This window comes from Typopeltis vanoorti, chromosome 24 (genome assembly GCF_054136105.1).
Source record: "Typopeltis vanoorti isolate ZY-2024b chromosome 24, IOZ_Tvanoo_1.0, whole genome shotgun sequence".
Lineage (NCBI taxonomy): Eukaryota > Metazoa > Arthropoda > Arachnida > Uropygi > Thelyphonidae > Typopeltis > Typopeltis vanoorti.
The window spans coordinates 52,343,041-52,357,324 of NC_143572.1; the positions used below are offsets into that span (position 1 = coordinate 52,343,041).

Sequence of the window (14,284 nt, forward strand, 5' to 3'; positions counted from 1 at the left end):
CTGTCACTTCATGGCCATCAGACACAGTTAAAAAACTTATACCCCATTACGCCCGCTCTCCCAGAATATATGGTGTCCTGAAAGTACACAAACAAAATGTGCTGCTTCGACCTATTGTGGAAGGAATTGATAGCCCTAATTACCACTTAGCCAAGAAATTAGCTTCAACACTGAAGGAGTTGGTAGATCATTCCCCCTCTACATAAAGAACACACAACACTTTATAAGCAATATTGAAGACATAACACTTAACAAAGATGACTTATTAGTCAGTTTCGACGTTTCTGCCCTTTTCACAAATGTCCCAATCAATGACACAATTCTTTTCCTACGGAACAAATTTCCACCCAACATTACAGCCCTCTTTGTCCACGTACTATGTTACGGTTACTTCGTGTGGCAAAATAAATTTTACCTACAAAAAGAAGGTACGGCCATGGGCTCACCACATCCCCCCCCCCCCATCGTTAACTTCTATATTGAAACTTTAGAACAAAGTGCTCTTGATTCCTCCACTCTAAAACCTACAGTGTGGCTTAGATACATTGAAGATGTGTTCGTTATCTGGCCACATGGGCGACAAATGCTAAACACATTCCTTAGCCACCTGAACAAACAACATGAATGCATACAATTTACCATCGAAATGGAAAATCAGAACTCACTCCCATTCCTGGACACACTGGTCACACGTCTTCCTTCAGGCAGTCTATCCTTCATGGTCTACTGCAAACCGACACACACTGGCCAATACATACATTCTAATTCATACCACCACCCATCACAAAAAATATGGAGTAATTAATGCCCTTAAAAACAGAGCTATAACAATTTGCTCTAACCAGCAAGCTCTGAAACAGGAACTAAAAATCATCAGTGACACATTTATAAATAATGGCTATAACAAAAATACTATTAATAAAGTACTTCATAAAACATTATCAAAAAATAATCTAAATTACAGTAAAACTATAGCCATCCCATACATCAAAGGGTTATCAGAAAAAATCGACAGAATCCTACACCAGTATAATCTCAATGCCACCTTTAAACCACCTACAAACTTAAAAACATATTCAACTCCTCTAAGGATCCTCTCCTCCCATTGGCACATCTTGGAGTTTATTGCATCCACTGCACCTGTTACTTACCATACATTAGTGAAACAGGACATATTATCCTTATACGTAAGAAAGAACACATAAGACACATTAAATATAACCATTTTGGTGAAGCAGGACTCTCAGATCACGCTCTCAACACCTTACACCAAATCGACTGGAAAAGTACCTGCTCTTTACACCATACAAAAACCTGGTATGAAAGAAAATTTAAGAAAGCCTGCGAAATTCTGATAAACTACCCAAATATCAACAATAATGGTGGCATGAAAATTCCAGGAATCTGGATGGCACACATTCAGCCTACTTAATATTTAGTATCCAGCATACTTCAGGACTCACTCTAGGCAACCTTCAGCTAGTATTGGAAACCATCCCATCCCAACTGGTTGGAATGTATGTGTATAATCATGGTGTTTGTATGTATATATGTATAATCATTTGTTTATATGCACATAAACACAAACATAATTAAATGCATATGTATAATATGTATAAGGGTTATATGTAGAATCATATATACAGGGTGTTCGGGATAAATTTGACATATTTATAATTAATTATATTTTTCCGTAAGTTACATGTATTAACACACACTTCTCTTCATTTAAAAGTTTGGACCCTTCTTCATTCATATACAAGATGTCAGAAAGGATGGATAGCTGGAACCCACCTGAATCATGGAAGAGAATAACTTGTATCATGATGATTCGTGCCCGCCATCAAAATAAGGATATTACGACTGCTGCCCAATGCTCCCTGAATACAGTAAAAACAATCAGGCATGAACTAGAGACTTGCAATGGTGACTACGAGGATGTAGCAAGAAGAAAGATCCCTAGCAGACGATCTGATTGCGTTCGTACAGCAGAATTCCTCGCAAATCTGCAGGAACAGGTGTTGAAGAACCCTGGCATTGGAATTCGGGCTTTGTTCGTGGAGTTGCTAACTGTAGTCAAGCCCTGGATAACAAGGGTAGCCAATGGTAGGCCGCATGTATGGCAGCAGGATTCGGCCCCTTGCCACACCTCTGGGAAAAGTCAAAAATGGTTGTCGGAAAATTTCTACGACTTCACCAGTCCAAATGTTTGGCCTCCAAACTCCCCAGACCTTAACCCCATGGATTATTTTGTATGGGGTGCAGTTGAAAAAGACACCAATCGCACTTCCAGTAATACAAAAGCCCAGTTAATGGATAAAATTAAAACAGTTTTTGCGGTCCTTCCCAGGGAGACTGTAGCATCAGCTTGTTCGAGGTTCCGAAGCAGAATTGAAGCTGTGATCGATGCTAATGGTGGTTATTTTGAGTAAATCTTGTTGATAGTATTGTAATTAACTCTGCCTGTAATGTTTTTTTGTCAATTCATTAAATTTAATAGATACAAAGAAGATTTTCTTTTTCCTTACGAAACTGTCAAATTTATCCCGAACACCCTGTATATAGACTTGTTGTTGCTCCCAATGTAATTTTACAACTAATAGATAATATTAATAACAGGACTCTAGCATTGATGTAGTAAGTTTTTTTTTTCCCACCAGAGGTCAGGCCAATAATTGTTGTAACTGTTGGTCAGTAACTTTAACAAACCATGTAGATTGTAGTGCAGCTTGTTTCTCTGTATATAGTATATATGCTCCAGAAGATGACCTTGATATAAAAGTCAAAACGTCGAATGTGGATTTTGGTTTATATTAAACTAAAGTTTTACTCAAACATGGTAGTTATCTCCATAATTTTCCAAAATGTATTTGGGGCATGAACAGATGGCATCAATGGCAATATCGTAATAAAAATGAGGATATTAGGAAAGAACTTGATATTGTCAGCATCCAGGAATGCATTAGCAGAGCTAATCTCAGGTGGTACGGTCACTTAAGCAGAATGGGAGAGGAAAGGTTAGCAAAACAAGTGTTCTCTGCCAGGTTGGCAAGAAAAAGACCCAGAGGAAGACTAAGATATAGGTGGATTGATACTGTAAAAAGTGCCTTAGAAGACAGAAATATAAATCCTGATAATATTGGCGGCTTGACATTTAACAGACTGATTTGGAGGAAAATTTTAGATAGGAAGTTAGTAATGATGTAAATGTTTCATGTAGTACTTATCATATCGTGTACACTCTTTGAGGGTATATATCAGGAATTTGATAATGATGATGATGAGAAAGTTATAATTTTGAAATGAACTGTTACACAAATTAGAACAAATGGGAATGGATATACACTGGTTATGTGGATAAGAGGATGGCTGCTGGACAGATATCAAAAAGTAGTATATGGAGGGGCAAAATCGAGGTGAAAACAGGTGACTGGTGGTGTGCCACAAGGTTCAATGCTGGGGCCATTGCTGTTTACCCCCCCCCCCCAATCGGCCACGACATCTATAGACATTCAGCTAAATCTGGATACGAAGCTCTAACACCCATTGAATAACATGGATAAGAAGTGCAATTTGGTGTCACTATTTCATCCACATCGGCTGGTAGGGGATGTTAATTTGTACATAAATGATATAGGAAATAACCTGAAAGGAAATATTCAGTTATTTGCTGATGATGCGAAATAATTTAGCATAATAGTTAATAGTTAAGAATTAATAAACATCAGTTTTTGTTGTTGTTTTATTTTTTCCCACATGGTAATCCTTTGACATAACTCCAAACTACACAAAAAGTCATTTGGATTCATGTCATGTCATCTATAATAGTAGTTTCTGACTCAGTATTTTTCTGCCTTTCCTTTTCTGTTTTAATAATTTTGTAATGTCTAATGTTAAAATTCATTTCAGAGGTACGAAGTGCTTCCTTAGATTCCCTATGTAAACTTGCCACTCTGTTTCCATCATTTGCACACCTATCACTTGATTTTCTAGTAGATATGTTTAATGATGAAATTGAAGAGGTTCGACTAAAAGCTATTCATTGTCTTGGAAAAATTAGTAAACATATAATATTGAGGGAGGATCAGCTTGAAACAATCCTTGCTGTACTAGAGGTATGTATGAATGAGGATGCATGCATGTATGTAACTAGTTTCATAATTTCATTGTCTGAAAGTTTTCATCTGATTGACATCAAAATGTTTTTAAGATAGTTACTTGCTTGCTTATGACTACTGCATAGATAAGATTAATAAACTTAATTTTTTTTTTTGTCTCCTTATTCCATTATTAAAACACCTAATAACTGGAATTATTATTAGTGCTATTTTATTTATGTATTTTATTTTTTAATGATTCAGCAGTTTTTCTGTCTATATGTGGAAGTGTGATCTAAAAGTATTGGAGTTGGGAAAACCTTAAGCATTTCTACTACTGCTGAAACCATCTTATCAACTTTTCAATTTTAGTATTGCTAAACTCTATTATGCCACATTTTTGTGTAATTGTATCAGTATCATGTTTGACCTATTTCAGTAGCATTGCCATGGTGAAGTTTTCAAACAGGTGCTCTGTATGCTCATAATCTATATTTATCATTTTGATCATCCATTTTTAAAATGGTGCCACAATCAAAAACCTTTTTCTTGTTTTATTTTCATTATCAAATACCATCTGCACTAATTCATGTCTTTCATTTAAATTTTATTTGTTTAATTTTTTTTATTTTAACACCACTGAGTTTTTTGAGCAGTTGGAGAAGATGAGTTGTGATAGATTGCAGTATGATAGCTGCTCTTCTACGCATGACACCCAGACCAGTACTTAGGTTGTCTGCAGACAATTTGGTGCCTCAGGTTTAGTGGCCTCATCAGCAGAGCAGTTGCACCGTAACAGTATGACAGCAACTCCAGCTAGTGTTACCTTTCAGTGTGCGAGGCATGAACAGTATCGTTGCAGTGGTAGACAGCATTCTGATTTAGAGGCATTCAGTCATGATCCCACATTAAGGACCTAAAGGCTTTCAATTCTCAATGTATATGAAACAGATGTTTAAGGACATTGCACCTTACCACTCCATATGACCTCTGCAACATAAATAATCAGCCATATGGAGTCTGATACTTCGCTAACACCAGGTTAGGGTTGCTGCAGATTCAGCCAGCTGAACGCTCACCTTAATCTGATATTTGACCAGGCACATCAGTCTATACCCTAACACATATAGCTAACGTACATACTAACTTAACTACCTGTCCTAACCTATCACCTGTTGAGCATGCTCTAATAGATAATCTATAGCTTAAAAGCAGGCTACATTTGCAACTTGTCATTGGTAGAGTCATCAGGTTTGCCCCTTCAAAGCCACCAACCCAATCCATTGAGTCCACCATTGCTAGAGAGTCAGATAAGGTTCCCAACAGTTGCTGTGCTGGGGTAGGTGTAGTTTTACCAGAGTACACCTCCTCCTCACAGGTCTAATGATGTCATAGCTAGAAAACCATTTACCTGTGTTCAGCATGTAGGTGCATAGTGTGGGGTGGCAAGTTCCCATGCTTCTAAGAGTAGCACTTGGCATTCTCTCTCTCTCTCTCTACGGGATCCTTTCTAAAGAGAGGCATGCTGGATCTGCTTTTCAGACAGGAGTTTTCAAACCAGCAGAACTAAAACAGCTCCATTCAACATCTAGAAAAGTGTCCACCTCAGTGAGAGTCACATTCGCTCCCACTGATCACCTCGATCTTGATTGATCAACACCTCTCAATGGCCATTGCAATTCTTTGATTTAATTAGACATTTGGATTCCCCTGGTCCATGCAGGTTCTGAGTTTGCTGTTAGTTGCCAGCCAGTGCACCAGACAGGCCATCCGGCATTTCACAAGAAGGCCCCCACGCTGGTCTGGGCTCAACCATTCCATCACTGAACAGTTTTGCCCAGTCCTGATGCAGTGCCATACCTGCTTTGGACTCCATCCATCTTGATCGGCCCAATCCTCAGAGCCAATCCTTGTCCCGAAGTTACAGATTAGTCTTACAAACATCACTCTATTGATTAGAGGCTGTTCACCTTGGAGACCTGCTGCAGGTATGCTCCGGAATGAAAATCACATTTTCTCTCTCCCTCAGATTTTCAAGGGCAGGCAGGAGTGCTCTGGATACTGCAGGAGGAAGTCTTTAATGAGGACAGAAGGAGATGACATAAAAGAGAGGTTATCATGATTGATCTGAAGTTGGACTATGAAATGATGGTGAGAGCAGCTATTTAATTTTTTATAAGCTTTAAAAAAGTAGACATATAACTGAAGCCAGTTCAGCAAGGAAAAGGCATAAGCATGAAACAGGAAGAAATATGAGAAAGCAACTTGAATGAATCTGTTTGGGTGTGTGTGTGAGAGAGAGAGAGAGAAGTAGAGGAGAGCTGTCAGTTAACTGAATGCTATTCTCTGGAGATTATCAAGAACTTTTAGGAAGGTTTTGGCATAACACCTGTAAAAATTTTGGATGGATATAGAATTTGTGTAAGATTACTAACAGGTCAAAAGTGGATTGTCTTGAGCAAAAAAGAAAACTCAACCTCAGCAGCCTTGAAGATAAGTACCCAAGTATGTAAGAAATATCAATGGAACTAGTGAAAGAATTAAAGAAGTACCACCCAATGCATTGGTGTTAACTAAGACAAAAAAAAAAAAAAAACTACTAAAACAGGTGAAATATTGCTAATATTAACTAAAAGATGGTATATTCTGACAGTAGCGATCAGAGAAAGGAATAGTTGCAGTATTCACTGCTAAATGCACTGACAAACTAGAATGGTAAACAAATTCAAATAGCATGATGGAGACAGATTTCAAAATGGGAAGTTGTAAAATGAGACTCATTTTGTCTGTGGTCTCACAGAAGGCACTAGAAAGGAAGAAGTAGAGAACTTTCAGGTCATTAGATAGGGTATCTAACAAGGAAAAGCTAGTTTTTGTTGGAAATCTAAACAAAATATAAAAGGAATACCAGACATATAGAAATGTTCTCAGAAAATTTGAAATCAATTGTGTACCACAGATATAATAATAATGATGTAATTTTTTTTCATGTAGTACTATCATATCCTGTACACCCCTTGAGGGTACATGGCAGGAATTTGATGATGATGATGTGTACCACAGTAAAAATTCAATTTATTATGCAGATATTTCATCTTACGTATCATAAGACATGATCAGTGCAAATAGTGAACAACAATAAGGAATTTGAATAACGAAACAGTAGAGCGCATGCATTAAATTTGAATCCCACGCTGTATGTGATTGCATGTTCATAGGTTAAAACTGTTGGGCTGAAAATTAATTAAAATATAGAGATTACAAATTTATTTGATACAGTTGAGAATGACACTTTAGGAATGGTGAGGCAGTTATTACATTGAGGTTAGGCCAATGAAGTGGGGATTCAGCACTTTCTTTATATAAACATTCATGTTTATACATAAATCTATGTAACAGTTTGGTGTTTTCCAACTGGATCCTGTGGCTGGTGCTTTCAATCCTGTGTTGTGCTGGCTGGATTTGTGAGGTTTGATGAGTCAAGTGAGGTCTTGATATTTAGAGATGCGTTTGTTGATTTGTTTGCATCTTTTTATTTCACTGGCAAGATTATTTGCTCTCTTTGTTTATATAAAACACTGCAGTTATATTTTGTAAATTGAATATTATACAAAATATGTTATATAAAACCTAGATTTAAATCAGCAGTTAGAATTGAAGATCCACAAGAAGATGGTTTGATGATTTTAAATCAAACCATCTTCTTGTGGATCTTCAATTCTAACTGCTGATTTATATCTAGGTTTTATATGTATATGAAAGACAATGCTGACTCTGATCGTATTCATATATATGGACCACGTTGTGAAAAGGCATTAAATCTCTATCCGAATTCTAGATATTTACCTCAGCTCTTCACTTGATGCAAATATGCTAATATATAACTGACGTAACAATTTTGCATGAAAATCGGCAATAAAAAAAAGCAAAAACAGGTAAAGTAGGCAGAAGAATGGAAAATATTATCAGCATTTGGATAACCTGTAGGATAAGTAAAATATTTCTGCTATTTAGGTCCCATGTTTAAGTGAAGATGGCAGATTAAATGGATATAGATAATAAAATAACATAATCAATCAAGCTTCTAAACAGGGCTCGACAAATATGCTTGCCCACTCGCCCATTTTGCTAGTTAGCAAGTAGCTGCAGACTGGACAAAATAAAATATTTTTTATTTAACCCTCTCATGCATGAATTTTTATATTCATTTATAAAAATTATAATGGCATGGTACAGTACCATTTAATCTTACAGTATTACCATGAATTCATTAATTTTGCTAAATTTATGTCCTGTACATGTAAAATATGATGTCCTCATCTGAGGACATCATGCACTAATTCCAACAGACTACAGACATATTTCTGTGGAAATGACTTAGACTAAGGAATTTATTTTCATTGAAAGACATTACAAATATGACAAAACAGATTATAAACAATTTATATTTTGCTGAAACACTGCATGAATGATCAAAATTTGGATTACTTAGTACACATACAAAAAAATTCTAATTGTTGAACAATTAGAATTTGTAGTAGAACTATGTAAATCAAGAACAGTCTTATTCTCTCTGTCTGAATCAATAAAATGCAAATATCACCTTATGTCCTAGCATCTGTTCACTGACATAGCATCAGCTATAACATCCATGCACAGACCATGTTCAGAAGACCAATTCTGTCTTACATGTGAGTATTTTATGTATGTCATGACAAGTACAATTCCAAGATGTAAACTTGGAATTGGTGTTTTCCTCTTAACTGTGGTTCAGTGCCACCAAAGGGATTATCTTTCTCACTAAACCACGCTGGTTGTCTCCGCAATGGCATATGACCAGCAACAGCTGGACTTTGAACGTTGTGAGTCTGACCAACAGGGGAAGTACACTGAACATCACTGTCTTCACTTGAACTGTCACTCTCTGTAGGATCGTTTTGTGGCTGCTGGTATGTAGGATCATCATCAGAATCACTCAGCTTCAAACCATCTTCAGATTCCTCCAACAGGTTTTCAATCTCCTCTTCGGTAAGTCTCTTGTGGTAATAGGCCTTTTTTTATGTCTGATGGACCTGGCTTTTGATTATCCATCTGTAAAAACAGATGATGATGCCAATTAACACACTTACTATTCATTTATATAAATAAATAAATAAAATTATTTTATAAATAAAATAAAATAAATAAAATTATAAAAAAATCTTGTACAAGAACTTTCTAACCTCAAACTATTTGCTGCATAGATTACCTTATAAACATATTGTCCTCATGTGAGGACAGGTTGTTTTCAAGTTTACTTTATGAATATAGTAATAAACATGAACAAATTAAATATTCACACTTCATCTACAAGGTATAACAATATATAAAATCATACTAACCTTTCCAGAAGATTCGTAAAATCACCAAATTCAAAACAACAAAACAGCAGCTTTTTACTTCCTCCTTGATACTACCATGCACTGCAAAGAGATTGGTATTCCTGTTACTCTATTGAAACTCCTGCCATCTGGTGTGGTTTCTAAGAACACTGGTCTCCCTAGATGAGGATTACATGCATACAGTAGCACTAAATTATGAATGAATAATTATTATGAGGGAAAATATATGTGTCCTCATACGAGGCCCTTATGTATGAGAGGGTTAATAATAAAAAAAAAAATTTCTTCAACCATGGTACAGCACCACTAATCACTGTATGGATCTCCTATTAACTTATTTATTATTGTTACATAACACCTCCAATTAGTCCAAGGACTCATTGGACTGATGATGATGATGGTACTCTGGAACTACCATCATCATCCACACACAACGGCACTCACCACTACCACTAGTGTTTTTTTTTTTTTTTTTTCTGTAAATTGCGTGTGTTCTCATGGCCTGATTTGTCTGTATGCAGGATGAAACCATAATTTTCCAGGAGAAAAGACCCTGCTACCTCTGTATGAGATCTGCTAACTCAACTTTCATTGAAAAAACCCATATAAAGATTCCTATCATCACAGCAAGAATCGAACTTTGGCCTTTTACAATCAGAGGGTACATTGCACAGAACATTAAGTTCTGATAATTGAAGTACAGTTGCATGGTACTCTACCAAAAGTTTGGTGAGACATGCAAGGATCACTTAATTTGAAGGTCAGATAGATGGTAGATTACTGTATTAATTTTGTATACCTTTATTTTACCATCAGTAAGCAGTAGACTTGAATCTGAATGGCTATTTGTAAAACTTTTTCCATCTTTGGTGATATCTTCATGTTGCATCCAGAGTAATGTTTCCCTCAGTTGGAAAGATCTAGGTTTGAACCTGTTCAAAATGCAAAGGAATATGTATATTGGCTTTTCAAATGAAGGGCAGTTAGTTGGTCTCAAACATCTGCTGGGTTTTCCCTTCCTGGATACTAGTTTTTACTCTGTGAAACTTATTATATAGTACATGAACATGGCTGAAACTAATAAGTATGATAAGCTTGCATTATAGCCTCAAATTCCCTATCATATTCCTAAATATTCTTCTATTTCTCCTGTTTTGTAAATTTAATAATTTCCAAAGAAGGAGAGGAAAGTTGCCAAAAATGAAATAAAAATAAACTTGAGTTTATTTATTTTTATTTCATTTTTGAAATGAACACAAAGATGAAGTTTATTGTTCAACAAAATAATACCACTATGTTTACTGAAGGCCACTTATGTTGTTTTTAGAGCAGATTCTCAACTTATCTAACACTTTGCTCAACCTGTGGGATTTGCATCCTTTCATGAGAAACATCAACCTGTCTGTTTTTAAGATGAATTTGAATTAAATGAATATCTCTAAATATTCAACTAACTTTCTGGTAAAGTCACTCGAGTTTATTATGAAAAGACAATCTGTTCAAATTTTATCAAAATAAATGCCATTCCTCAGAATTTTTTAGTATTATTTCCTATGTTTACTAATCTGATATGCTCTCATATAATAATCCTACAACAAAATTTCTTTCTTTCTATTTTTGTGATTAATTATAGGATTATTCTATGGATATTAGAGAAGCTTTACATGAGATTTTAGGAAACTGTCATCTTTCAACAAAGACTGGACTGAAAGCTTGTTTTGATAACTTATTAGAAAATATGAAACGGTATCCACAAGATAAAAGGTCAATATGGAGGTAAGCTAAATAGAAATTGATAATTACCATTTTCTTAATCTCATGTAAATGTTCCTTATTTCTGATTTTATCTGTAATGTAATGCAGATGAAAGAGCACTATGTTATTGGGCACATTTTGCAAAATTTACAAACACGTGTTAAATTGTTTTATCCATCAACTGTTCTACATAGCATCAGCGTTCTAGCTGAAATGTCAGTGGCTTGAGCAGTTATTGTTTAAATCAGCTTATCTGAAAGTTGGATCGTGTTTAGTATGCAAAATGATTCAGAATGATATAAGATAATAACTTTACTCTGGTTGGTTGGAATATAATGAAATTTGATATCTAGGATCTCTATTGAAATTTGTTGCATCTTCACAATTTTTGGTTTAAATTGGATCCCTTTTTTTTTAGACAATATGATTTGAAATGATATAAAACTGTATATCACAAGACAAGAAATTACTGTAGTCCTTCAACCAAAGTGACTGTAGTTTTTTATGTAATAATCAATGATATCAAAGATGGTCAGTTCCCACTATAGTAAACATTACAATAACAAACTCATTCACTATAACAAATTACCAAAAAAAGTCATGGCCAAACGTTCATAGTTACAATACTATTCTAAAGAAATTCACAGTGTTCTGTGACATTTTATTTAATTCCAAACCCCCCCCCCCCCCCCCCCCCCCCAATTTTATTTAATTCCATCCAACCAAAATGGAATTATTAGAGCATATAAGTTTGGCATGATTTTTCTTTTTACTAAAAAAATAAATAAATGCTGAATTTTAAAAAAAAATCTCTCAAACCAGAATCTAGAAATTATTTGCTATTCAGGTAGACAAGGTTTCAAAAAACAAAAGTTTCATATAATATATACTTATGCAGTTTGTAAAATGGTTCAGTTAATGTACAGCTGTGAAGTTACTTTGCATGCATATCTCTATTACAATTGTACATTTGCTTATGTATAATATAAGCTGGCCTGTTTGGCTGAGTGGTTAATGTGATGCTCTCCAATCAACAGGTTGTGGGTATGAATCCTGGCATTTTTTTTTTTTTTTTTTTAAGGTAGGGTGCTAAAGGGTCAAAGCTGTATAACTGAGAGGAGACCTCCACATAGCCTTTAAAGGAATGCAGAGAACCGACCAGGGCTTCTAACCTAATGTCCAATCCTCACCTTCTCCTGGTGCACCCTGTTGGGTATCTACCTGGATGAACTGAACGAACGAGGATGGGCTGGCAATTTGGGATTTGGTCGACCAAATTGTATTCTTAAACCAAAATAAAATATGATAGTACAACATGACAAAATTTCATGCCGGCTGGGAGCGTCGCCCGATTAAACAAGGCCCTCGTTGTTTTCGCCAGGGAATCAGGGCGAACAGCGAAAAGTCAGCTACTGGAACAAATCTGAAAACAAACCCAACTGAACATCACCAGAGTTAAAGATCGGTACTATCAACATAAGAAGCTTGAATGGCAAAGAAATGGAGCTAGCTGAGGAATTAGATAAGTACCAGATCGACATAATAGGGGTGACTGAAACAAAAAAGACCAAAACTGGTGAGATCTTTCTGAGCAATAAATACAAAATGTTATATTCAGGCAATGACAATCAAGGAAAAGAAAGAGTAGCCATAGTATTCAACACAAAATACGATGCTAATCTTCTTGAATGGCAGGCAGTCTCAAGTAGAGTAATGTGGGCAAATATGAGAATGGGGAACTGGACAATGAAACATATTTGTGCCTATGGTCCCACAGAAGGTTCTACTAAGATAGAAGGAGGAATTTTTTGATGCTTTAGAAAACACAACTGACACAGTGAAAAAGGAAAAGTTGGTCCTTGTTGGGGATCTGAATAGCAGAGTAGGAAATGATTGTCAGACATACAAAAATATTTTGGGAAAATTTGTAGAAAAGAGCAAAGCTAATAATAATGGCAAATACCTATTGGATTTCTGCTCAGGACATGGACTGGTTATTACTAACACCATGTTCCAACATAAAAATGTGCACAAATTCACATGGAGAGAAGAGGCTAGGAATAAGAAAAGTCTCATTGACTATATTGTTGTTAGTGATGTTTTCTCCCTGGTGCAGGACACCAGAGTGTACAGAGGATTTGAAATTGGAAGCGATCACTATTTAGTCTGGAGCAGGATAAAATTGAATTTCATATTGAAAAGAATAACATGTAAGAATGTTTTAAAGCGAATAAAAGTTGAGCAGCTCTCAGATGTGAACTGTAGACAAAAATACACAAAGATTATTGAAGAAAAAATGAAAGAGTTGGAGAACAGCAACCAAGCCTTGAAGAAAACACTGATTGATTCAGCCAGAGAGGCATGTGGTGAGGTTGTCTGCAAGGATAGAAAAATCAGAACTCCCTGGTGGACACAGGAAGTTAAACAGGCAGTGAAGGAAAAGAAGAAATCATATCAAAAGTTCCTGGCAAATAAGTCAGCTTTTCCTCTTAGAGAATACACAGACAAGTGTAAGAAAGCTAAACACTGTGTAAAACTAGCTAAACAAAAGTCATGGGCGGACTTTGGGAAAAACATAGAAAATAAATATAAAGAAGGTGGTAAGATATTCTGGAGGTTATTGAAGAAGCTTAGAAATGGAGGAAAGAGTGCACTAAAAGGAGTTAGAGATGATAAAGGTGACATGAAAACAGGAGAAAAAGATATCCTTCAAGTATGGAATAATTACTTCGAAAAATTGCTAAATGAAACAAGCAGTAATAGCACAGTGGTAAAAAAACACTCAACAGGCATACAGTCAAGAATACATATCCATTCTTGAAGTAGAAAAAGCCATCAAAGGCTTGAAATGTGGAAAGGCAGCAGGAGTAGATGATATTCGACCAGAAATGCTGAAGTATGGTGGTATAAAAGTCTTACAGTGGCTGCACTGCATAGTTCAGAATGCCTGGACAGAGGGATGAATTCCCGATGATTGGAGTAGAGCTCTAATAGTGCCCATATATAAAAAGGGAATTAAAACTGAATGTGAAAATTACAGAGGTATTTCCC

At 35.8% G+C, this 14,284-nt stretch overlaps 1 protein-coding gene across 5 annotated transcripts in view; it reads left to right on the top strand.

Annotated features, from left to right (window-relative positions):
- The window catches only part of LOC150093195 (integrator complex subunit 4-like), a 220,672-nt gene that overhangs the window by 93,232 nt on the left and 113,156 nt on the right, over nt 1–14,284 (top strand). For all 5 annotated transcript variants that reach the window (XM_090413369.1, XM_090413370.1, XM_090413368.1 and 2 more), the window contains 2 exons: nt 3,910–4,115; nt 11,112–11,254. In XM_090413369.1, coding sequence (XP_090269495.1) covers nt 3,910–4,115; nt 11,112–11,254 — 349 coding nt within the window. The remainder of the gene's footprint in view (nt 1–3,909; nt 4,116–11,111; nt 11,255–14,284) is intronic.